A 25,451-nucleotide genomic window follows, 5' to 3' on the forward strand; every position below is an offset into this window, starting at 1 on the left:
CTGGGGGTTGCCATGCCTCCCTACCCCTGCCTAGGATCCAAAAGACCCTCGGGGCATCTCTAGGTGGCGGGTGGAATCGTCCCTGGCTAGTGAGTGGCATCTCCAAGAGAGGGAGAGGGGAAAGGAAGGGACAGGGGCGGGAGGAAAGAGAGCAGGGGGGAGAAGAGGAGGAAGAAGCAAGGGGGGGGGATCTTTTTTTTTCCTGTCTCAAAACCTTAAGAGGGTTTGAGAGATCTGGCGAACTTTCCGAAATATCGGAATCTTTTTACAGCCAGCTGTGGGGGGCGAGGAGACAGAGAGAGAGAGAGGAGAGAGAGAGAGAGAGAGAGAGATAAAAGTCAGAGGAAAATGTTTTAACTAAAAAATCCCTTGGAAAAAATACAGTATTGGAATATTAGTGCAGAGAGAGAGAGAGAGAGAGAGAGAGAGAGAGAGAGAAGGGAGGAGGGAGACAGCCCCAGGCCAAGCAGGCGCGGAGAGCCACCGCCTCCTCTCGTCTCCAGACTCCCGGCCAAAGCGCGCGGTGGCGTCCTCGCGCCCTCGCCGGCGCCCCCGCCCGTCGCCCGCGCAGGCCAGGCATGAACGCCGAGACTTGTATCTCTTACTGCAACTCTTCGGCCGCTGCCATGGACGCCTACTACAGCCCGGTGTCGCAGAGCCGGGAAGGTTCGTCGCCTTTTAGGGGTTTCCCAGGAGGCGATAAGTTCGGTACAACTTTCCTGTCGGCCGCCGCCAAAGGACAGGGTTACGGGGACGCCAAGAACAGGGCCCGCTACGGCGCCGGGCAGCAGGACCTGGCGGCCCCGCTGGAGAGTGGCGCCGGGGCGCGGGGCTCCTTTAACAAGTTCCAGCCGCAGCCGCCGACCCCGCAGCCCCAGCCGCAGCCGCCTCCGCAGCCGCCCGCGCAGCAAGCGCATCTTTACTTGCAGCGAGGCGCCTGCAAGACGCCCCCGGACGGCAGTCTCAAACTCCAGGAAGGCAGCGGCAGCCACAGCGCGGCCTTGCAGGTCCCCTGCTACGGTGAGTGCACGTGCGGGGCAGAGGGGCCGGACGCGAGGCTTCCAAACTTGCCCAATCCGCTCCGCTGCCGGAAAGCTGGAGGTGGAGGCTGGGGAGACAAGGGTGGTCGCTTCGAGGGTGCCCAGGCATCCATCCGTTCTTCTCTCTTACCTTTTTGGGCTGGGGCAGCCATCCTTCCCATCCCAGGTCAAGGCATCCATCCATTCTGCCTCCTTCCCAACCCGGTTCGGGACATCCATTCGTTCTGCCTTCTTCCCATCCTGGGCCGGGGCATCCATCGGTTCTGCCTCCTTCCCATCCCTGTTCGGAACATCCATCCGGGTCATTTCGGCTCTTCACCTCTCCCTAGAGTTGCTTTCCCTGGTTTCTTCGCGGTTCATCCAAACCACCTAGCTTTGCGCTGCCCCACGGGGCGGGATTTGAAGCGAATGCTTCGTCCAGGCTCCCGGGGAGCAGCTGCTGGAAGCCTCCAGGGCAGCGCTCCGGCGCCGGGCTCCGGGACCACAGAGGCCTCGCTCTTTGCCGGCTCCGAGGCTCGGTGCGCAGCGCTGCAGGTAAGAGCGCCGCAGGTGTGGAACGCCGCAGGGAGTCCGCAGCGCAGTGGGCGCTGGAAGCGGCGAAACTGCGTCGCTACGCACTAGCGGGTCCAGGTCCTGAAAGCCTGGTGCCTGACAAAGTCCGGGTCCTGACCCGGAGTGAGGCTGCCAGAGGGGACCGCGGCCCGCCGGTTTTTCAGACGCTTCGCCTACTGAGATGTTTGGAAGTAGCAGCCTCGGAAAGAAAAGCTTTAGGACCGGGCGGGATGGAAAGTAGGAAGTTCTGAGATCCAGGCAGCAGAGGGCCCTGGGAGAAGGAAAGAGTCCAGAGCCCGATTTGGGCCCACAAGGAACCTGAGCGCGCTAGTCTAAATGACCTCTAAGCCCCCTTGAACGCAGACAGGCCTGAATTCCCTGTACACAGCCACCTTTGTGGATGAGAGAGCTGCCCAAAGAAGTTAGGAAACCAGAGCAGTTCAAATCCTTAGACTTTCTCTTCCTTCACAGAATTGGAGTTAGGAGAACCCCAACCCCAAAGAAGAGAAAAGGGAGAAGGGAACCCTCCCTTCTCACTCCCAGGCCTTTGTTTTCAAGCTGGAAACTAGTGAGATGGACTGGTTCTTGACTGGTAATGGATATGACTATGCTGTTCCAGGTGGGGTACAGAGGCGATAGGACTGAGGACAGAGGTGAACAGAGGCCTTGCTGGCCAGAGTAACCTCAGGAAACCACCCTCGCCTTACACACACATTTTCTCATTTTCAAGCTTGCTGCCCAACAGGTTTAAACTACGTTTGTGGGTAACTTTGGACACACAGTCATACATACATCTACACATGAATTCTATACACGTGCACACATTTCTTTATTAGCCGATGTGGTCATACACCAAATGCGACCTCAATCTAGCTACAGATTCCCAAAGCCACAGGGTGGAACTGAGAACAGATTTAGCAAGATTTGGTGGCCTTTCCTCACTTAGACCACCTTTGCTCTTCACCTCAGTCTGGAATGAGATCAGGTACCACACAGGTGCTCCTTCCTTGCCCAGCTCCAGGAACCCAGGCCCTGTCATCTGGAACTGCTGGGTCAAAGCCAATGGCAGACCCAGGAAAGTGCATTGTACAAAATCGAGGGGTTCACTTGTTTTCTCCCTAACTGCATTTTTATAGTTTAAAGAAATTCATCAGAAGATGCTGTGATATTAGTCAAGAGAAGAACCAAACTGTTCCCAAACTCCTGGTAAGAAAGATGCCTTCAGGACCCAGAGGGCAAAGGCTAGGCCCTTCCCTCTGTCTTATGGAGGCCTTCAGGCCAGGCTGAGCTTTTCTACCACTTGCATTAGTAATCAGGGCTGAGGAAAGGGTCAGCCACTTGACCTGGGGCTGTTCCTAACCCACCGTGTGACCTGACAGCAAGGAACTCCACTAAATTCCCATTTCCGAATTGATACCAGGACAGTAATAGAGATGTTGTAAATGCTCATCCCTCCCCTCTGCTGTCTTCCTTCTAAACACTCTTCCCCCGACCCAGGGCTGTTTGGACTGTCCATTCTGAGGACAGGGCAAGCCCCTGCTCTTGCTAGGGCAAAGTCATAAATGCGTGTTGGAAGCAAAGACTGCTTGGCACTGCCAGGGTCCTGCTGCGTTTACTGCCTGATATGGAATCAGTTCTCTTAGTGATTCACCTTCCCTGTCCTTTCTCAAAGCTGAGACTCTGGCCCACAGGAGCCTTCTGGTTCATGAAGGATTTCAGTGGGTCCAATTAATAGAAACTGAGGCACAAGGAGTCAGAAAGAGGTGAGGATCAGACCTTTATAGAAGTAGCCAAGAGAATGCCCCCGGCACTATAATCTGCCAACAAACAGGGAAACTGAGGGGCTCATTGACAGCAATTCCCTAGCGCCTATTATGGGGTGTGTACTGAAAGAGAAGATGAGATTCCAGGGAAAATCCTCGTTTGTACCAAGAAACTGGGCTGGCAAAAGGCCTAGGCAGAAATGGAGCTTGGGGATAGGCCTCCCTTGGCCCCCTGGAACTACAACACATGGAGGTTAGTCCTCGCTGTAGGGGTCCAGGCTCCAAAGCAGTTCCGGATGGAGGAGAGTCTCCCAGACTTCAGCCGCGGTCCATCGGATGAAGAAAAATCAGGCGTGGGGGCTGCACTAGGGCCGAGCCCAGAGAGAGCTTTTAGGAGTTGCCTAAACAGCAGATGAGGGAAATCCTCTCCTGGCCTCAGGCGTCCGTACGCAGTTATGGACTCAGTTTCCCCCTATAACTAAAAGGGCAATGCTCTGGTTGACTCTGCGATCAGCTCCGGGCGCGGGGCACTAGCGCTTTTTACAAAGGAGCCCCACCGAACCCTCGCCTTTTGCCATCCAGATCCGTAAATCTCCTCGCCAGTCCTTCGGCCTCCTGCAGTCTCTGCCGGCGCTCAGCACGAGCTACAGGAGCTGCTTGCCGGGTGGAGACCCGACGCTGCGTAGAGATCCCGGTCTCCCGCGACTCAAGACCTCGCGGAGCTTTGCGGGCGGGTCAAGGGATGCCGGTCCCGTGGGGACCGGCCCTGCCACCTCCTCTTTCGCTTTCGATTCGGTGCACGCAGGTTTTCGTTGAGAGCAGATTGCCACCTCCGCCGCCGCTCCAGAATAAGTGCTCTCGGCGCTCAGATCCCGGCCGCTGCGACCCGGCCGCAGCCGATCTGGCGCCGCTGCAGAGGGGGCGAGTTCCGATTTTTTCGAATTAGACAAAATGTTGAAACGTTGGAGGTATTTATTGGTCCCCGTGTACAGACAGACACAATCCACACACGATGAAGTATGTAAACTCCGCCGAAATCTCGCTTGAATTTAGTTAAAGAACCAGGATCTTTTTGTAGCCCCCCCCCGCCGCCCCTCGAAGTCAAAGAGAGATGGGGCCACAGGGGCTGCAGCCTTAAGTTCTCCGGCAATTGTAGGGGGACTAAGTCTGAAGGCAGCGACCTCTGGCCAGTTTCAGAGGAGGCTGGGAAAGAATACGCTTTTAATTTTTTACTTTCTTAATTTCCATAGCCCCCAGCCTGCTCCAACAATCCGGGCCTAAACGTTCTTAACTAGAAAAACAGAGGGCTTATATTAAAAGTCTAATGTTATTTTGAATCAATGGACTTGAGTACATTTTTCTTTATTATAATTCACATATAACGAGGTTCAGGGTTTTAAATGGAAAATCAAGAAAATGGTTAGGGGTGTGTTCACTATTATTCCGCCTGGATCGATGTGGCCCTATTCGATGTGCACGAAAACTTTTGAGAAATAAACTATTTTTGTGAGATATTTTAAGAAAATTTCAGGAAAGACTTCCGAGTACCGGGGACCGGTCTTGTTTCATAAGGTAATATGTCTTGAGTAGGGTGACCTTGTAACTCCCCGGCATTTTTGCACAGCTCTGACCCTAATACGAAGCTACAACCCTTTAAACCAAGAATCTGGCCCGCTGCCGGGCTGTGCCAGAGCGGTCGAAGCCGGGTCGTGCAATTGCGCCCTGCAGTTCTGGCCGCGGAAGAAAACAAATTAAAATATCCTACATAAAATCTTGCTAAGGTCCCCGGAGGACTTTGGTATCCAGCAGCAGCTGGGCGCACTTTTCTGGAGAGTCCCTTGTTTCAGCTCCTTGGGCTGGTTTCTTGTCTACACATTGCGCGCTAGCGTGTTGGTTTGGATCGTAGTTTGAAACACGAAATGGATCCACACCGGCCTCTGAAGCTGCTGGGAGGGAAGGGAGATTTGAGCCAGCTGCGATCGGCTGGGGGTTGGGGTTTGTCCGCTGACCCCTGGAACCCCATGCCCACCCGAGGCGGAGGCAGAGGGAAGATGATGGCCGGGCCTGGGATCTGCGCAGCGTGGCCGCACTCCAGCCAGCAGTGCGACTCCCGTGGCACATCAGTGCTATTTGGGTGAGTAGGGGAATGGAAAGAGAAAACTCTGGAAAGGAGAAGTAGGTCTACGGTGCTCCAGCACCCTCGGTCCCTTGCTCTGGGAGCCTAAGAACTTAAGTGCAAACTCAGGTTTGTGTGGGGTGGGGCAGTGAGCGGTGAGAGCTCAGTTTTGTGGTCCAGGTCGGCTTCAGGGTGCCACCTGAGCACGCTGGCCTGCAACGTGGATCTCTCCCTTCACTGAGGGAATAAGGAGGGTTATCAAACTGAGATAACACACCGGTGCTTGGAGCCCGCTCAGTGATAATCCTCTCCAACGAATTCAGAGTGGAAGTCAGTAGTCCCCCTTGCTTAGACACCACCGTCAACTCCAAGAAAGCCAGAAGAGGCCCTATTTCCGGAATGGACCCTTTGGGAGGAAAGGACCAGGCACCCTCACTCCAGCCAGCACGCACTCCCAATCACAGCCCTTAGCCACTGCTTCTCTGAGATTGGTTACCCATGTCCCCCAGGGACTGCGCCTCTCTGCAATAGTAAGAACGAAGGATACTTCATCTCCTTTCAAAATGCTCCCGTCACCCTTTTAGAGATTCGGAGTGGCCTGGGGGCAGCAACTGCGGAGCCAGGGGGACTCCAGTCTCCCTGGAAAGGCTAGCGAAATTCAGGCGCACCCGTGTGTGTGTGTGTGTGTGTGTGTGTGTGTGTGTGTGTGTGTGTGTGAAAGCCCCTCCTGCCAAGATGGTGCTTCATTCCCCACCCCAGTCGCATCAGAGACTCTTCCTTCTTCTCCTCCTTATAGTCTGCCACCTTAGCAAAAACCCTCTTCTCCGTCCCACTCACCCCCCACCCTCCAGCACCGAGGAAGAGAGTGACTGGCAGGAAAAGAAAGAGTTGAGCCTAGGCTCAGATGCTTGCAGGGGGTTGCTCAGAGGAGGAATGCTATGAGGTAGGATAGTGATGCCCTTCCACAGTGGCTCCTGGGACACTCACCCAGGGCACTCTTTTGGAAAAGAGGAGTCAATGGGAGATATTGTGAGGGTAAAAGGCATCACTATCTGCCAAGGTCCCCACTTTTCCTGGCCACTTGTGCTAGTGTCCAAGAGTTACGGGGGGGGGGCACTTCACTGGTGCTGCTGTGATCAGAATAGAGGGGGAACCCTTACAGAAGATTCTTGTCATGAGATGGGAGCCCACGCACTTCCTAGAGGATGGCATGTGACCCTATGCTGTCAAGACCATGACCAGGAAGGTTTGTGCACCCATGCTAACTTTAGGCTTAGCAGTCACTCTGGCACTTGGCACACCCCTGGTCCCCAGGGTCTTTTAGCCCTGAAATTGGGGGCCTATGTCTAATGTGTCTTCTGAAAGTTATGTGCAGCTGCCAATCTGGACCCCCTCTCTCCTCTGCTTCCTTGTACTCACACGTTTTTGTCTGGGAGAAGTCCAGGTGGGGTGGGCTTAGAAGAGGCTTCCCAGGAAGTAGAAGCAGGTCTTGAGTGAGCCTGGTCCCAGGATGCAGGGCGGGCTGAATGTCCTAGAAGGTGGTGTTGGATGAATGTTCTGAGTTCCTGACTGGGGTTTGAATATGAGGCGAGGTGAACTGAGAGCTTCACACCAGATTTGAACCCAGGCTTTGAGAATTCTGGCTTCTCTCAGCACAGTGCTGGTCAACTGTTCCCCTCCATTCCTCTGCTTTTACCTAAGGAGTGGAGGAGGAGCCGCCAATAGGCAAGTCACTTGACTGTGGGCTTCTTTGCTAGCATCTAAGCCCTTCTGAGCTTAGTAAGCATCCACTGGCTCTAAGGATGAATAAAGAATTGGTATTTTATTTGGAGAACCTGTGACGGTCCCAGGACCTACTGCTGTGTAGTTGTGAATATGACCAGTGTGTGCCCTGCTCATAGTCACCAGAGGGTGACACCTGCTGAGGGTGTCAAGGTATGATTATTCATATTAATTTTGGTGCACTTCTGCATGAAAAATATACATGTCCACAACCACTTTTTTCTGGGTACCCTGGTATGGGTACCCTGGTGTGTATGCATGTGTGTGAGGACCAGTGTCTGTATGTGGCTCAGAAAGCCCCTCCAGGCCTGTGTACAATCACGCCTCGCCTTCAGAGGGTTGTGCCCTAGGGAGACTAAGCGTCTGTGTGTCTCTGGCCCTGAGCCTCCCTCTTTCTGGCTGCTTGTTGTGGCTTCCCTAAGGCTGACTCACAGGATGGCAGAGTCTCCAGGTGGCTGGTCTCCAGCAAGCTTGGGCGTCCCAAATTTGGTCCATCCAGCCCACCTGCAGTGCCGGTGAGGCTTACCCCATCTCCAGGCTCTGGGGTGTCCCTTCTGCCCTGTGTGATTCACTGTGTAAGAGAAGCAAGCCTTGAACTATCTTAATGCATCTTGCAGACCCCCTTTAACAGATGAGTAAACTGACATCTAAGAAGAGGAGTCCCCAAAGCCAGGTTCAGGGAAGACAGGAGCCCACTGCCAAGCTCCTCTTACTGATGAGTAGAGAGACCAGTGAAGGGCACAGTCTGGCAGGATCACCTATTCTCCTCCAGTCCCCAGCCCTCACCTCCAGTGAGTCCCACACTATATATCAGAGTAGCTGTTTGTGGTCACTTTCCTATCTTCTTAGAAGGGAGAGAGCACCAGGGAGCTCCTGTTAGGTTTATGGGGACCCAATTTGCATTTGCATTAGATGACCACAAGGCAGGCTCTGCTCTCTGCTGAGCATCCTGAGCCTTATTTTCTTGCCCAAGAGTATAGACAGCACACTGCAGGGGTAACCTAAGACTGATGACAAACCTTTCTCTCTCACATGACATCCTTCCAATGCCTGGTGCCATTCAGGAACTATCCATCATCTCTTGACCTACACTCAATGGGTCCTGGTGTCACCATGAGTTCCTGTCCTGTGTGAGAAGAAATGGCAATCATCTCCTGACCCAAAGCCCTGTTTCAAAAACTGGAACTTGAGATGCCTGGTTCCATTTACTTGTGGCTCATCAAACTGCTTGTCACTGAGCCAAGCCTTGGGGGTGGGGGTAGATTCTGAGAAGTCCTGGATACCACCTCTATCTTCAGGTCCAGAGGCAGAGAGAGACAAGCAACCTCCAGTTCCCTTTCCCTGGCACCAGTGCTGGGGCTGGAGAAACCTCTGCCAGCCTGGCTCACACTGATGCAGAGGGGAAAGATGCCTCAGGGTGTAGAGCTGATCAGAAGACACTACCCCTCACTACCTGGGCTCCCAGGTAAAGGGGCCTCCTTCAGTAAGGGGACAGGTCAGGGGTTTGAAGACCCCTGTCAACTCTCCTCTTCTCCCGCCATACTTTCTCTGCAGATGGTATGTAAGTGTTGGCTTTTCTGTGGAAGGAGCTGTGACCTTTATCACAGTGCCCACTTGTTCTCTAATGCTATTCAGTATGTCTTCATTTGTCAGAGGTGGCTATTTGGGCCTGTGCTGCCTGAGAGGGGAGGGGGAAAGAAGAAGGAGGAGGAGGCATGAGCATGGGGGTGAATCCCCAGGTAGGTAGGTCTTGTATTGCTGAATCCCTCTTCCCCACCCATCACCCACTGCCCACCCTTAAGGATGCTGGAGTATTGCAAATGGTAGTGATAATTCAGTTCTAATAAGTGGTCATTTTTGTTGTTGTTGTTGTTGTTATTGTTTTCTGCAGTGTTAGAATGTAACTCATGGTTTCACACTCACTAGGCAAGCATTGCACACCCAGATCCTGATCAGGCTTTAGAGAAGAAATGGAGACTTTGGGATCCCCCAGGATGTAGGAGCCCCTTGATGTCTAGGGGTCTTCTCGGTCCTGGCTTGGGCCCCATGCTATATTCGTATCCAGTTCACATCTGAGCACTGACCTGACATCACTCCAGGTCCATGGTCTCTGCCTCTGAAGAGGGGCTGAGCCACAGCCAGCCAGCCACAACAAGCATGCACAACACTCCATGGCGGCTCAAACCCCCACGTGTGAATCCCCTGTGTGGGACTGATGGTTTCAGGGGTCTTAGGATGTTGTGATATTCCAGGCCCTGGGACCAAAGAATCTCCAGGGACCTCAGGACCCTACCACTCTGCCAACTTTATTGTACCTGGAGAAGGTAAAGGTTGGCATAACCTGCTGCAGGGAGGAGTCTAGCAAGCCCTGCCTGGCCCTTTGCCTCAGTTTCCCTTTTGCAGGACAGATGAATAATAGAAACAAAGAAAGACCTTTGCAGGTGTTGTATCATGGACTGACAGTGCACTGAGTTCCTTGTGTTCTGCTAAATCTTGTCCCCTTTATGAGTCTCAGGTGAAACCTGAGACTGATGAAAGATGAGGAGCTTGTACAATCCAGGACAAGTAGAGGGAACAAGTTCTTGGTGGCCCAAGGACTCCAAGAACCCCCAAAATATTCTTTTTCACAATGAACCTAATTATATTTGAAATTATTCCAACCCTATCCCAAATGGCATGGAGATTAAAGATGGGGTATCTTTCAAACATGTCCTCCGAAGAGTTCTTTCTCATGTTTAGGGACGCAATAATTGGTTGGGGGTTGCTGGATCAAGACTGGGCTTTGAGGGACTGGAGAGATGGCTCAGTGGTTAAGAGCACTGGCTGTTCTTGCAGAGGACCCAGATTCAATTCCCAGTTCCCATTTGGTGGCTAACAACCATCTGTAACTCCAGTTCTAGGGGACCCAGTACCCTCTTCTGGCCTCCATGGGCATTGCACGACATGAATGCACTTTCATACGAAGGCAATACACTCATACATATAAAGTAAAAATAATAAAATATGTTTTTTTAAAAGACTGGGTTTTGGCACCCAGCAGGACTGACTTTGACCTCAGGCATGGCTTCTTTACCTGGGCCAGGTAGGAGCAGGTTGCCAAGCAGAGCACAGAGGCCTCAGAACAAAATGGGGATTACTTCTTGGCATGCCTGTCAAGATGGGAAAAACAGAGCAGCAGGGAAGCATCTTTTTTCCAGAAATCACATGGCTGAGTGAGGTCCTATCTATGTCATTTCTCCAGACCCTAAAATAGGGCCTGAGATACACAGTAGGTGCTTAATCAATGTTTGCTGATGAGTGAATGCTATGGGGTATGAATATTCTAGAAGCACTAAGTTTTCCCATTTTCCTTCCTTTCTCCATGGAGGTGGCGTGACAGCCTGATGTGTAGATCTTTTTAACTTGGGAGAAAGCAATTTATCTCTATGAGGATCCTGTGGCATGGAAGCAGGGAGGTCTTGGGCAGTCAGCCATTTGTTTTGCAGACCCTGGAAGTTTGGAAGAGTTTTCCCACTGTTTCCCTCTGGGCTCACCTCCAAGGCCACAGGCCTGGTGTCCAGCTGTCTGCCAGGGCCAACTCTAATCAGGTGGGTGCTCTCCCCTTCCTAGCCTCTCCTCCTCAGACCTTGCCCTAAGCAAGTTCTAGCTCCTTCCTGTGTGCATCCCCATTAGGGTCCTGGTTCTCTCCTGCTGCCCACCAGCAGGGCCACCTGAGTGATAACTGCTGATGGTCCTTTCTCAGAACCCATCTATTCATCTCCCCTTCATAGGACTTTGAGACTCTCCTGACAAGGGACGCAATCCTCATTTCCAGGCAGACTGCGGCTGTAACATCCTGCCCACCACACGCATGGTTTCTTCTGGGCTGCCTGCTTGGCTGATCTCTCTCCCAGTACCATCCTTTCCACTCTCCCTGACCCCCAGCATTTGCATGGGTCTCTCTCTCTCTCTCTCTCTCTCTCTCTCTCTCTCTCTCTCTCTTCTCCTCTCTCCGTGCCCCCCCGCTTGTGTGCGTGTCTCTCTCTCTCTCTCTCTCTCTCTCTCTCTCTCTCTCTCTCTCTCTCTCTCTCAAGTTTGGGAGGATACCAACACTTAGGGGTGGTAACCACTATTTCAGACAGCCAAGCACTTGAAGCCTTGAAGGACAGTGTAGACAGAGACAGAGCAAGCTCCCTCCTCCTTCAGTAAGGAGGGAACAGGCCCAAGTGAGGCTGTGGGCAGTGCCCTGTGCATGACACCCTGGCCAGGAAGGTCCCAGAGTTCAGCCATGAGTGACCTAGTCCCTGCCCTTGTAGCCACCAACCTCGCTAGGATGAGTCATGTGGGGAAAATCCTGAGGGATAGTCATGGTCTAGGGGATTCCTAAGGACATCTGCAGTAGATCTCAGCTGTCGACTTGGAGCTCATGAGCAGGAGCCAGAAATGGCCCTCCATATTCAGGAAACCACCTGAATCAAGGCTTTAAATAGGGAAAGGCCTGAGAGCAAGCATGGGCAGCACAGCCAAGGTGAATGACACAGGGTAAGTGATACGGCGAGGTAGAACCCTAGGGCTCACCAGGGCCAGCTTTGAGAATTTTCCTTTTCTGTCAAGGCTTGAGGTTTAGGGGAGCCCCTGGAGGTTACTGAGAGAGCAGTGAAGGAAGACGCCAGCTGAGTGTTGTTGGTGCTACTCCTTATGACCTTTTAGACAACATCAAAAACGTTATACAGGAGTTTTTAATGGTGGCAAAATATATTCATGTAGCACAAATCTAGCTGTGGTGGCTCAAGCCTGTAATCCCTGTACTTGGGAGGTTGAGGCAGGAGGATTGCTCTGAGTAGGAGGCCAGCCTGGGCTACATAATGAGTTAAACAGAACATGAGCCCATTAAGCAGCTTGCTTCTCCTCTCTCTCAGCCCCCAGTGGCCTCTGTTCTGCAGCTCTGTGACTTTCTCTACTGCCTCATTTAAATAGAATCATACAATATTTGTCCTCTGGCTATTGATAATGTCTTCTTCTTTGTGTAACTTCTGAAAAAGAAATCTGTATTCCAGATCTTTGTCTAATTTTGAATCTGGTTATTTGAATTCTTGTTATGTACCAGGGTCTCATGCAAGTGCCTTACTACTGAGCCACACTCCCAACCCATAGAAGAATACATATTTGGGGTAATGATAGTCTCTTATCAAAGATGGTTTGTATCTGTTACACCATCTTTCCTCCCATGGGCTGTCTGTCCCTCTCAGGATGGTGTTCTTTGATCTACAAACATTTTTAATTGTGATGAAGTCTGGTTTACCAGTGTCCCCTGCATTTTTTGTGGCACATCCTTTCTGTCATGGCAGCATCTATGTCATGAAGAGTTACTGTTCCTTCTGTTTGGGCTCTGAGGTTCAAATCTTTGATATGGCATGAGAGAGGGCTCCAGCTTCAACCGCGTGTGGATATCCAGTTTCCAGCATCCCAGCAGGAAAGATGGCCCCTTCTCCACTGAGTAGTCTTGCGATGCTTGGTGAAAATTGATCAACCAGGTGCCTTGGAGTTTTCTTCTGTGCTTTTTATCCTGTTGCTGTGGTCTGTCTTCTGTCCTCAGCATGGCCTTCTCTGTGAAGTGCAGAGCTGTATGATACACAGGGAAACCTACAGATTGCCCTGTCCCTCATCTTGCTTCCAGGCCAGTGATTGGCCAGCCACAGAGTTTCATCTCAGGGACACATGTATTTTCCAGGAACCAGAGCTGATGAGGAAGGGCAGAGAGCAGAGCCACAGGCCAGGGCCCCCAGCCATCCCTACCCTCTGGATAGCCTCCTGGCTATTTCCCTGTATCCCTTCAGCTAACTCTTATGAGTGTGACCTTTGAGAGAAATTCACATGGGCTTTTAGGGCCCACACATCCATCTCTTGAGAAATACAAACCTGGTTGGTAACACGGTTCGCATGGTTCCAGAGCTTCTCCTGGTGGCACTGGGAGGAGTCTCAGGAAGGAAGCCTGTTACACTCACCGCAGGCTCCGTGCTGTCAGCTCTGTATATGTCTCAAACACTGATTCCCAGAAAAGGCACTTGCAGCTGCCTGTCCCTTGTCAGGTCATTAGTGTGTGGTGTCATGGGACTTCATACTCCAGGGGCTGGGCAGGAGGGAAGGGAATTGCACAGATGCAGCTGTCCCCTGCTCCCTCATCTAACCTGTCACACATGTCTGTGGAAGTCAGAGGACAACTTTTTCTTTTAAAACAATATTTTATTTATTATTTTGGGGGGGTCTTTCTTGAGACAGGGTCTCCCTGTAGCCCCAGCTGACCTGGAACTCACTATGTAGACCAGGCTGGCCTTGAACTCACAGAGATCTGCCTGTCTCTGCCTCCCAAGTGCTGAGATTAAAGGCCTGTGCCATCACACCCGGCTTATTTATTATTTTTTATATTTTATTTTTTCTGTTCTATGCATATGAGTATATTGCCTGCATACATGTAGGTGCAGTGCCTGCAGAAGTCAAAAAAGGTGTCTGAGCTCCTGGAATTGGAGTTACAGATCATTATCAACCACCATATAGGTGCTGGGAACTGAGCCTGGGTCCTCTGCAAGAACAGCGAGAGCTCTTAATCACTGAGCCGCCTCACCATCCCCCATAATAGCACTTTCCAATGTTCTTATAAAAACCATGGAAACATTGCATCCTGCACAACTGAGTAGGACACAATACTAGAAGCTTCAAATGCCGTTGGTCTGGAGAGGCCAGAGTAACGGGACCTGGAAAAAGATTTCATTCAACACCAACAGCCTGGCAAATTAGTGGACCTCTTTACCTCGTTTGTTTCCTTATTTGTAAATTCAGAATAAATGGCAGCTACTTTTAAGAATATGAGGAGAATTTAAATACAGTGAGATGTGTAAAGAGCTTAGAGCAGTTACTGGGATGGAGTACGTATTTCATACATGTGGCTGTTTTTATGGATAAGAAACAGAGGATCAGTCTGGCTAGACACCTTGACAGACAGTACCACTGCCTCAGATACATCTGACCAGGAAGGGAATGTGTTATTACCGAATCTACTCTGGGTGATTATGTCTTTAAAAAATTTATTTTTATTTTACATGTGACTATTCGCCTACATGTATGTATGAGTACCACATGCATGCCTGGTTCCTTTGAAAGCCAGAAGAGGGCATCAGATCCCCTGGAACTAGAGTTACAAATGGTTGTAAGCCACCAGGATCCAGGCTTGGGGAGAGCAGGGATGTCTGAAGTTCCTCTGGACCTAACTTGCCCACCTACACTCACAGAGGCATTCCAATGGGGTGTCTCCCTCCAGCCTCTTAGAAGAGATATTACTACCTCAATCACAGATGAAGAAGGTGAAGCTCAGTGGGGGAGACTTCCCCTGGACTGGTGTCTCACCATGACTTGAACCCAGATCTGCTGAAGCCTTTCTGCCCACAGGACCCCTTGATGGCCTCAGGCTCATGCTCTAGTCCGACATGAATGGCATGTGAGAGATCTTTCAGTTGTAAAGTGGTATGTACCTGGAAAGGATTGTAGTATAATCCCCACCTCTCACTGACACAATGACCATACACCCTGACACCCAGACCCCAATTCCCTCCCCACTCCAGAGCCACACTCTGATATAGGCCAGGCCAGACCAGCCCAGGACCCATATGTGGGAAGTTCCCACAGGTGAGGAATGAAGCTGGCCAGAACCTGCTCTGAATTGGAGGTGACTGGCCAGCCTTTGATGGCATCTTCCCTTGCAGAGAATCAGCACTGAGTCTGGTGATGAGGGACAGGTATTGCCGGAGTGAAGGCAGATGGGTACATGCCAGGTATTTGATCAGAGTCAGAGTTCTGCAGGATTCCACCCCTCAAGAGAAGATTCCAAGGAACTTACTTTTGTGCCCTACAAAGTTCACCCTTCCAGTTTCAGATGAATTCACGGAAAACTTTGTGGACTGAGCCTTCCTTGGAGGAAGGACACATTGTGTCTTTTTTTTTTTTTTAAGCAGAGACTGAGTTTTTCATCATCTTCATGAAGTTAATGAGTAATTTTCACTCGATATGTTAATTGTGAATATTAAAATTCCGAATACTGTTTTTTTTTATTTTTTATTTATTTTTATTTTATGTATATGAGTGTTGTGCCTGCATGTGTATAAGTACACTTGTGTCATGCAATGCCCACAGAGGACAGAAGAAGGCATCAGATCTGGAGTTAGGGTGGCTGTTAGCCACCACATGGGTACTGGGATATGAACCCAAGTCTTCTTCAAGAACAGCCAATGCTCTTAACCTTTGAGCCATTTCTCCAGCCCCAATATTATTTTTTTACATACTGTGTTAGTCAGCTTTCTCTCATTTTCATAAAATACCTGAAGCTCCTCTGGGCCTAACAAAGAAAAAAGGTCTACCTTGACTTTTACTTTAGGAGCTTCCAGTCCATGTTCCATTGGCACCATGGTTTGGGGCCGTGGGAGGCAGGGCATCATAGTGGGGACATGTGGCAGAGCAATCATTTGCATCCTAAGCTGGGGAGCAAAGAGAAAGGGTTGGTTGGGTTTCCACAATCTCCTTCAAGGATACTCCTCTAATGCCTAAAAAGGCCCTCACAACTCCCAAAGGTCCCACCACTTCCCAATACCCCTGTCCTGGGGGCCAAACCTTTAAGTCACAGGCCTTTGAGGCCATTCAACATTCAAACTAGAGCAGAACTTAACTAAATGCTACTGGCAAAATGCTTGGAGGAACATCTCATAGTAACTTATTCTAAATCCTAACATTTAACCAAAAATGACTGAAAGTTAAGCTGTAATTATCCTTTAGAAATGCAGAATTTTAATTGTTTCATAATTACAATCAAGGGATTTTTTGTGTGTTTGTGTATGTGATGTGTGCACATGTGTATTCACATGTGTGGATGCATGTATATGTAAGTGTTCATGCACATGTGCTGCTTGAAGTTACCATCAGGCATCTTCGCATCACTGTCCACTGTGTTCTTTGAGCCAGGGTCTCTACTGAACTTGAGGCTCACTAACTCTGGCTAGTCCAGCTACTCAGTTGCTCTGAGATCCCCTGTCTGTACCTCCTGAGCACTGAGACTACAGGCAACCACTGCAACTGCCCAGGTTTTCCATGAGTTCTGGGGACCTCATCCAGCTTTACTGCAGAGACATATTCTATCCCTCAGAAAATTAAATAGCAGCTTTGCAATGAATTCAACCATTACTTTCTCCTTCCTATCCTTGAGGGGAAAGGTCTTCCTGCTGTCCCAGTTTGTGGGTGATTCTTTGCCTTGGATCAAAGAACATTTGAGAAAGGAAGCTGGGTTCTAGTGAGAGACTCGAGCTTCCAGGCTGACGTGGACTTTCCATGTGACTTCTTCAGCCTCACTTCAGCAAGTGTTTGAAGACAGACACTGGGAAGGGAGGGGCCAAGGAGCCTGGTAAGATGCTTTCCTTGCCTGGGTTAAGGACAGAGCATGTTCGAGGGTACTGGCTGCCAGAAACCCATTCTTTCAAGGTTATTAAAGTATACATAACATAATAAATGGACATGCAATACCTGACTTTTATTGAATGTTGAATGTTGAATTTTGAATGTTTCACTCATTACAGACTCAGTTACATGTGTAGAAAATGGGCTCAGATTTGAAGGGGACCCTCCATCACTTGGCATGGAGGTTTATGGTCCATAAATGTCACCTGGGCTGCTGAAGCTGGGAAAGCTTGGATGGAAGAAAAAGCACCTGGGAAGGACGGGAGGTGACACCTGCAGGCTGGTGGACTTTGCCTTTCCTCTTGAAGCTGTGTACTTGATGTGCCCCAAATGCCAGACACATTATGCACCCTGAGGGATTTCTGGTGGCAGATGGCATGAATTCATGTTCTCTATTTTGTTCCTGCCTTGAGACCCTTGAGATGTAAGCTGTTCAGCCTTGCTTCACAAGAGAGGAAACTGAGGCACACAAAGGCTACTTTCCTAAGGATGCCCAGCCTGGGAGCATCTTTATTTTCTCCTCTACCCATGCCATTTCTCTGATGGTGACAGCTAACATTCTTAGTATAACAAGGCTACCGAAGCAGAGCCTCAATTGGCCTCTGTAGCCCATGGCAACTTCAGAATTCCTATCCAGACACTGGGATTGCCCTGGCAATCCACTCAGTTACCTAGACCAGGTGGCTTGCTATTATACTTTTCTGGACTTTGTGTGTCCCCCACTTGGAACTTAGCCAACTTGTAACAGAAATATTGGGCAGATGGTTGGATAGGTGGATGGATGGATGATGGGGAAAACAAAACAATTGCAGAATTGAGACAAACCTTAGTCTGCCATTCTGCAAACTTGTCTCATCCCTTCCATAGCCTTAATCAGAATTTAAGCTTCTCCATCTTGCCACAGTATCCCTGAAAGTGACAGGTGTTTAGGGATGTGACCAAGACCACACAGTTTGGGGGAGATGGAAAAGGAAGTGGGCAGACAGACCACAGGGTTAAAGTGGGAAGACACGGGTTTGAGTCCTGCCTTCTACATCCAGCAGTGCAAGCTAGGACACAGAACTTGGGTTTTGAGACCCAAGCTAGGCCCTAGTTGACAGGAGCTGGAAAATTTCCTGTCTCCTCAGGACAGCAGCTAATGGCCTGGTTAGAGTCCAGGGTGGAGACAGAGACCCACCCACTCCTCAGCAGCAGGAAGTGATTGTCAGGTGATCTGTCATAAATAGGCAGCTCCAGAAAATTTCCTGTCTCCTCAGGACAGCAGCTAATGGCCTGGGGGTCCAGGGTGGAGACAGAGACCCACCCACCCCTCAGCAGCAGGAAGTGATTGTCAGGTGATCTGTCATAAATAGGCAGCTCCTAGGGGCCCTGAAGCTCTGTTGACTTTAGTCCTCTGATATTGCTCCTGTGTCCCCAGGCTGAGGTAAAGGCTGCCTCCACTCCTGCTAATAGCTCATTTGTGGATGAAAGAAGGTGGGGGTGGAGATGTGGCTGAAAGCCACTGACTAGGGCCCTTAATCACTGGCAAATCCTTTCTCCAAATATCTGTGTTCTTGAAAAGCAAGTAAACTTTTCGTCTGTGAAGTGGGAGTGACTTCATGGGGGCATGGGAGGGACAAATGGAATAGTGGATGGGTCAGTACCTCCAGAATACCTGGGCAGTGTGTCCCAGGGATCCACCTGTCTCCACCTCCCCAGCTTGCCTGGCCTTCTACATAGGCTCTGGGGATAGAACTCAGATCCTCATGCTTGAGTGGCAAACACTTTACTGAGTCACCTCCCCAGGCTGGGCCATGGCATCTAAGGGGTGGTGGGGGGTACTCGGTAGTAAATGAAAGAGACAGAACTCTTACCCATTCAGAGTACTTAACAGAAACTCTTTTTTAAATAATGGATTTCTGCCAGGCGTGGTGGCTCATGTCTTTAATCCCAGCACTTGGAAGGCAGAAGCAAGTGTATCTCTATGAATTCAAGGCAAGCCTGGTCTACATAGCCAGTTCCAGGCCAGCTGGGGCTACAGGGAGACCCTAATTTGACTTCTTAGGAGCTCCTTGTATCCAATCTGTAAAATGAGCGTACAGATAAATGTGAAAGTTAAGAGAGAAGCTATAATTAATGAGTAAATGGTAAATGCTTGATATATCTGGCCTCCTTCCTCTTAAAGGATTTCTACATTGTTTGTTTATTTATTTACTTATTTATTTTGTGTGTATGCCATGGTGCATGTGTGGAAGTCAGAGAGCAGCTTTTGGGATTCATTCCTCTCCTCCTTCCTTGTTGAGTCCCAAGGATTGAACTCAGGTCATCAGACTTGCCAGCAATCTCCTTTGTCTACTGAGCCCTCTTGCTGGCCAAGCAAACTGAAATTCTAATAGACTCAAAGTGTTTCTTACTTTTCAACTCCAACAGCGGCATGCCTTTGGCTCACAATCTGATGTAGCCTACAGGCCTGAGGGTCACTGCTAAAGGGATAACAGAGGCTTCTAAGGAGTTAGGTGAGCTGTGCTCTGGACCTAGTATCAGCCTTGGGCTTTGATGAGGGTATGGAGACTAGGAACTGGAGGTTCAGAAGGCTGTGGTTGGGGAGGCTGTTCACTGCACTCCAGCCCAGACCCTGTGCTAAGCAGTGCAGTGCCTTCCAAAGAGGATCCTGGTTTAAGTCAACTTCCCACTGCTCCACACATATAGTGTCTTTGTAAAGCCTTTCCATTTCAATAGAAATTCAGACTTAGCGAAAAGTTGTGAGTTCCAGGAAATCCCAGATGCTTTCCCACTGATTCCCATGGCAGCATCCTCCTCCTCCATCTCATCTGGGTCCTTCCCATGAGTAAAGAGGCAAATACTAATTAATCTGCAGATACACAGGCATACTAATTTCTCCTGAACTGATTAAGCTGTAGACACAGCTTCTTTGTCATAAGCACTGTGTTCTGAAAGAAGATTCAGATCTACACTTGAGGTCCTCGGTGGTCAGTGACGTTGGTCTCACACACAGGGTAGCCTTGTCAGGGCCAGCATGGCAGTGGGATGTGATGGGCCCCTCCAGAGGCAGCTGAGCAGAGCTGGTTCCCTACACAGCATAGCCTGCTCTCCTTCTTCCTGGCCTTGGCCTCCTGTCTGCCTGGCCCTATCCCACTAGGGCACCAGCCCCAACAGGACCCAATAAAAGACAGTATTGGACAAATCATCTGCCTTCTCTAATCTCAGTTTCTGGGACTGTGAAACAGGTATCTGTGAAGAGGGAGTCACCATAGCAGAGCACAGACGGTGCCCTGGGACCTTGGAGAATACAGTCATCCTCTGTGATGCTCTATGTTAATTCCTTTTCCTTCTTTGGCTCTGGGAAGCACACTCCAGCCTCTGAAGCAAGAGAGCCCCTCTCCCACAGGAGGAAGAATCCAGGGAATGTCTGTATGAGTTGGAGCTGTGGCACCAACTTCTGCCAAAGAGGCATCCCCAGAAGGAACTCATAGGCCAAGGGTGACGACTCTGACCCCGTAGGGAAAGCCACTGAGAAGATAAAGTGGTGTCCAAAGGGACACTGGGTAGTCCTTTGGAAGTGAGTCAGATATTTCCTGCACACCTACTGTGCATGCCAGCAGGGATTCCCCCAAGGTCTCCACAGAAGAAGACAACTTCCAGGAATAAACTAACCTCAGGCTTCAGGATTGTTATTCAAATGCTGGCAGCATTAGATGGGCCTCTTGCTGGAGCCTCAGTTGGCCAGTCTGTGAAATAAAGGCTGTGCTGTGCAAAGTTTGAGGGCAGTGAAATGAGCCAAGCCTGGGAGGCAAGAGTTCTTCCAGGAACTACCCTGGCCTGCCTCACCCATCCCTGCGCCTGCTCTTTGGAAAGCTGGTATGGTGTCAGGCATACAATAGGGCTGAATACTTGCTGGGATGGCAAATCTTCCCAGGCCGGGCCATCATAGGACCATCTTTAAACCTTTAGGAATGGGGCCCTGGGGCACTACCTCTGGCCCAGAAACACTTTATTGGAACTTCAGTGCCTCCTAGTGGTGAGTGTGTGAAACTGCAGCCTTAGGCTAGACTCCGGAAGTTGGGCCTAGATTCTTGTAACAGAACCAGCTCTGTGAGTGAACAGCTGGGGTGAGACTCCTCACTATGTTGTATGGGTCAGTCTACAGTGCCTTTTCACCCTCTACTGGCATGGATTCACACAGCATCGTAGTACTGAGGAAACAGGCCAAGAGGCTTGTTAAAGGGCCTAGCAGCTCTAGGGTCGCCTTTGGTCCTCTGTCCCTGCTTTGTGGCTGGTTTCTTTGAGCCTCTTTTCTCAGAAGGTCTCTCCCTCACTCCCTCAGGCAGCATCCACCCCACATAGGCAGTGTGTGCCAAGGACCAAGGTGGAGTCCAGCTCTGGGCCTGCTCTTGCACGGGGCCCAGAGCTGCACAGGCAGGAGCCCACAGAAAGTTCCTCCCGACCATACACATGCTCGCTGGCTCATTGGCACTTGTTCTAGGGGTGTGTCCTGAGTATCGACACCCACCAGCCCCAGGTCCCATTCTGCAGAGCTCACAGTTCAGTGTGCTGGGAAGCAGGGAAATGGTTGTAAGAACTCAGCTCAGTCTTGGGGTCAGCAAGGAAACAGAGTGACTGAGCCCAGTAGGCGCCATGCTCAGAAGAAATAGAGAAAACGGGAGGTTTCTCTAATAAAAAGTGTAAATGAAGCTGAGACCTTGCTTTCTTCCAACATGGTGCTGATGAGTTTTAAGACATGGTAAGGGCCAATATTGACCCTGAAGGGGGAGTGCCCACTGCCCATGCCCAAGGACACAGGCTCACTTCTGGAAGGTAGTTGGACTTTTTATCAGAGGTCTTAAGCTGTGTCTGATATAACTCCAAATTTCTAGATTTGGAACTTAAAAGTTTTCTGACTTATTTATTTTTATTTTATGTGTATGAGTGTTTTGCCTGTATGTATGTAAGTACACCCATGTGTGCAATGCCTAAGGAGGTCAAAAGAGGGTGTCGTACTCCCTGGAACTGGAGTTACAGATGGTTCTTAGCCACCATGTAGGTGCTGGGAACCAAACCTGAGTCCTCTGCAAGACCAGTGCCTTTAACCACTGAGCCATCTCTCCAGTCCCACTTGGAGTTTCTTTAATGTGGTCACCATGGATGACAAGAGATTGAACTCCAAGGATGCTCATCCCAGACCTGCGGGGATCTTGTTCCATCAAACCAGTGAGTCCAGAAGCAGAAAATGGATTCCACATTAGACATCATCTGTCTGGTAGCTTCCTACACAGCAGGAGAAGAGGTGCAGGGCAGTGTGAGGCTAAAAGCACTTTCACAAAACCAACATGTTCTGTGTGCACAAGTGTGTCAAAGATTCTTTCTGTTGATTTTTTTGAACTTTCCATATAAAAAAAAAACATAGGTTACTGTAATAAGGACAAAAAGCCACAAAAGTGACAGAAAGTCGTGCCAGAGGCAACAGTGGTCTGCCATGGGCATGAACAGCAGAAAGGCATGCCAGGCAGAGGGAAGGTGGCTGCAGAGGTGGCAAGCCTGAGGCCACCTGTACAGTATCTTGTGGGGCAGTGCACAGGTAGAGTTGGTGAGACAAGAAAGGGCAGCTGACCCATAGGTCCCTAGAAGCTACAGTACGGTTGGCCAGTTAAGTAAAAGGCAAACAACAGAACCATGATGCTCTGCCCTATTTGAATGTTAAATGTCTAATGAATTATTTTTTGTATGATTATTCCCCATCAATATTTGGGGTATTTTTTAGAAGTGTGTTATCCATGGCCATGTGTGTACATGCATTTGTGTGTGCTAGTGCACAACCACATGGAAGCCAGAGGTTGATGTCAGGTGGGTGTCCTCCTCAGTCACTCTATGCCTTTTATTTTTTATTTGAAAAAGATTATTCCAAGGATGAAGTGATTCAGATTCAATTACATTCTTTTTTATTTTTATATCCTAATGCAAAGGAAGGTGGTTGGGATGGGAACATTGAAAGACAAAGTGTCACTGCAACATGTCTACACCTTTAAAAAAATGTTTAAGTGTATGAGTGTTATGTCTGCATATATATAAGTGCACCCATGTCATGCAGTGCCTGCGGAAGCCAGAAGAGGATGTTGGATCCCTTGGAACTAGAGTTAGAGATGGTTGTCAGCCACCATATGGGTGCTGGGAATTGAACCCGGGTCTTTGGCAAGAGCAGCCAATGGTTTTAACTACTGACCTATCTCTCCAGCCCCTCTCTACCTTATTTTTTGAGATAGGGTCTCTCACTGAACCTGGAGCTCACTGAGTGACTAGACTGACTGGCCTGTGAGCTTCAGGGATCTTCCTGCCTCTACTTCCCCAAAGCTGTGATTACAAGTACTTTACTGACTGAACCATCTCTCAGCCCCTTAGGGTATCTTTGCATTAAAAAAGCATTCACTGTCAATTTGGACTTTTCTGTTTCAAGAAATGTCCTGTTTTGTGTTTTAGCCTTCAAATGAGGTCTCCAAGAACTAGACAGAGCCTCTGACTTGGGTCATGGCATGACAAATGTGTGTGTCTTAGACACCCTCTAGCTGTGTTCAGCATAATGAGCCTGCTGGCCAAGAATCCAATGAGAAGTGGACTTGGGCTTGACCACTGGGCATCAACAGTCACCATAGGCCTTGGAGAGCCCTTGGAGCCTAGCTATGGAGGACAGTGCCAGCCCACCACAACAAAGGCCTTTCTCTGAAGGTACCCTCGCTCCCCTTGACTCCAAGCATCGCCTCTTCCCACAATCCCACAGTACAGGTCCATCTCCCTATCAGCACAGGCTTCCCTGGGGATTCCAGTGCCTGCTTCAGATAAGACTGTAACTTGTGGGGCTGGAGAGATGGCTCAGCAGTTAAGAACACTGGTTGCTCTTGCAGAAGACCCGGGTTCAAATCCCAGCACCCATATGGCAGCTAACAGCTGTCTGTAATTCCAGTCCCAGGGGATCCAACAGCCTCTTCTGACCTCTGCGGGCATTGCACGACATGGGTGCACTTACCTACATGCAGGCAATACATGCATACACATAAAATAAAAATAAATAAATAAAAATTTTTTTAAAAAGACTGTAACTTGTTCCCAGGAAAACAAATAGTTAATTCAAACCAGCCCAAACAAAACAAATCAGTAAAATGGGGGTGGGGTGGGGGGAGAGTCAGCCCACCTACTGAAATTTCTATTTCTGGAAAACTAGTATTTTCCAAGAACAGATTCTCCACTCTCTTTCCTCCTTTTTGCTAAAATGAAACTTTAAATAGAGATGCGCATCTTACCACGCACTACAGCGCTGCTCTAGAACAGGCCTTCAGTCATTCATCCATCATGCCTTTGTTGAGCATCTACTGTGTTCCTGGTACTATGCTAGGCATTGGACTAGATGGGTGAACAGTTCCCTGTCTTGTGGGAGGGGGAGAGACAATAGAAGTGAAGAAAAAACAAACACACAAAAGAAGCCAGATAAATGCATAGTAATTCATGTTAAATGGCGACAAAGAAAAGATGTACAGAATAAAAAAAACATTTCTGGGAAAAGAACCCTTTAAGCAGCCATCCCCCACTGCCAGCTATTTTGGTTGATCTTGGTTTTTTCATACTATAAGGAACTCCCTCTGTTTATTCCTTAAGCTCGTTGTTAATGAGCTCTTTGGAATTAAGTCCCTAAAAGTGAACTTTGGGGTGATAGTATATGAATGCTTTATTCAGCTGGCTACCCTTTCCTTTCTTGAACATAATTTTGAATTTTCTCTTTAGTTACATTTTTAACATTGTAAAATAGCATAATGTGAAATTTAAAAGTTTAGTGTGGAGTTGTAGGAATTTTAATGCAGTTCTGTATAGATTTATGCACTCACCACCACCATCACCATACAGAATATTACAAGTCTATAATAGTTCCACACCAGTGAAATCCCTTTGCAGACAAGGCCTCTTGCTGCCCCTGGCCCCCAGTAACCATCTAGCTGCCCTCTGCATGCACATTTGCACCTATCCTGGAGTTAAGTGACTGAAAGAAGTCACAAAGAACATATGTCTTCAGGCTGGTTCTTTCATACATGGTAGTGTTCCCTTGGGGACTCACCCACGTTACTGTCAGCTGTTCATTTCATTACTGTGTATTATTCTACTACATGACATGCTCTATAGCCTATTTATCAGTCACCTGTTAAAGGACCTTTGTTGCACTAATCAGCTTTCTATAACTGTGGCCAAATGCCCAGGACCATTACCTTAAAACAAAACAAAACAAAACAAAAAACAAGTTGGGACTAGAGAGATGGCTCAGGGGTTAAGAGCACTGGGTGTTCTTGCAGAAGACTGGGGTTCAAATCCCAGCACCCACATGGCGGTTAACAGTTATTTGTAACTCCAGCTCCTCGGTATCTGACACCCTCTTCTGTCCTCTTCAGGCACCGCACAACATGGGTGTACTTACATACACACAGGCATCAGACATATATACATAAAATATTTTTTTCACCTGTAAATCCAAATCTTTATTCAGGTTTCCATTTCATAAATTTTTGAGTAGTTTTTTTTATGTTTTGAAGAATTGTTATTTTTAAAAATTTTTTAAATTTAATAACCACATGATTAGAAGAAGCATTTCATTACAGCTTTAACATATTCAGTAACACATTCCAGAGCAAGGATACATCTCTTTCAAAAGTGGCTGTAAATTTTTAGGTTCACAGTTGAATTAATACAATT

The 25,451-nt window shown here is 49.2% G+C and overlaps 1 protein-coding gene across 1 annotated transcript in view; it reads left to right on the top strand.

Annotated features, from left to right (window-relative positions):
* The first annotated feature begins 406 nt into the window (after positions 1–406).
* Alx4 (ALX homeobox 4) overlaps positions 407–25,451 on the top strand; it is a 45,269-nt gene continuing 20,224 nt past the window's right edge. The window contains exon 1 of the mRNA XM_008855041.2: positions 407–1,020. Within this exon, the coding sequence (XP_008853263.1) occupies positions 579–1,020 (442 nt within the window). The 5' untranslated portion in view covers positions 407–578. The remainder of the gene's footprint in view (positions 1,021–25,451) is intronic.

This window comes from Nannospalax galili, unplaced genomic scaffold (genome assembly GCF_000622305.1).
Source record: "Nannospalax galili isolate Female #2095 unplaced genomic scaffold, S.galili_v1.0 scaffold1287, whole genome shotgun sequence".
In the NCBI taxonomy this organism is placed as follows: Eukaryota; Metazoa; Chordata; class Mammalia; order Rodentia; family Spalacidae; genus Nannospalax; species Nannospalax galili.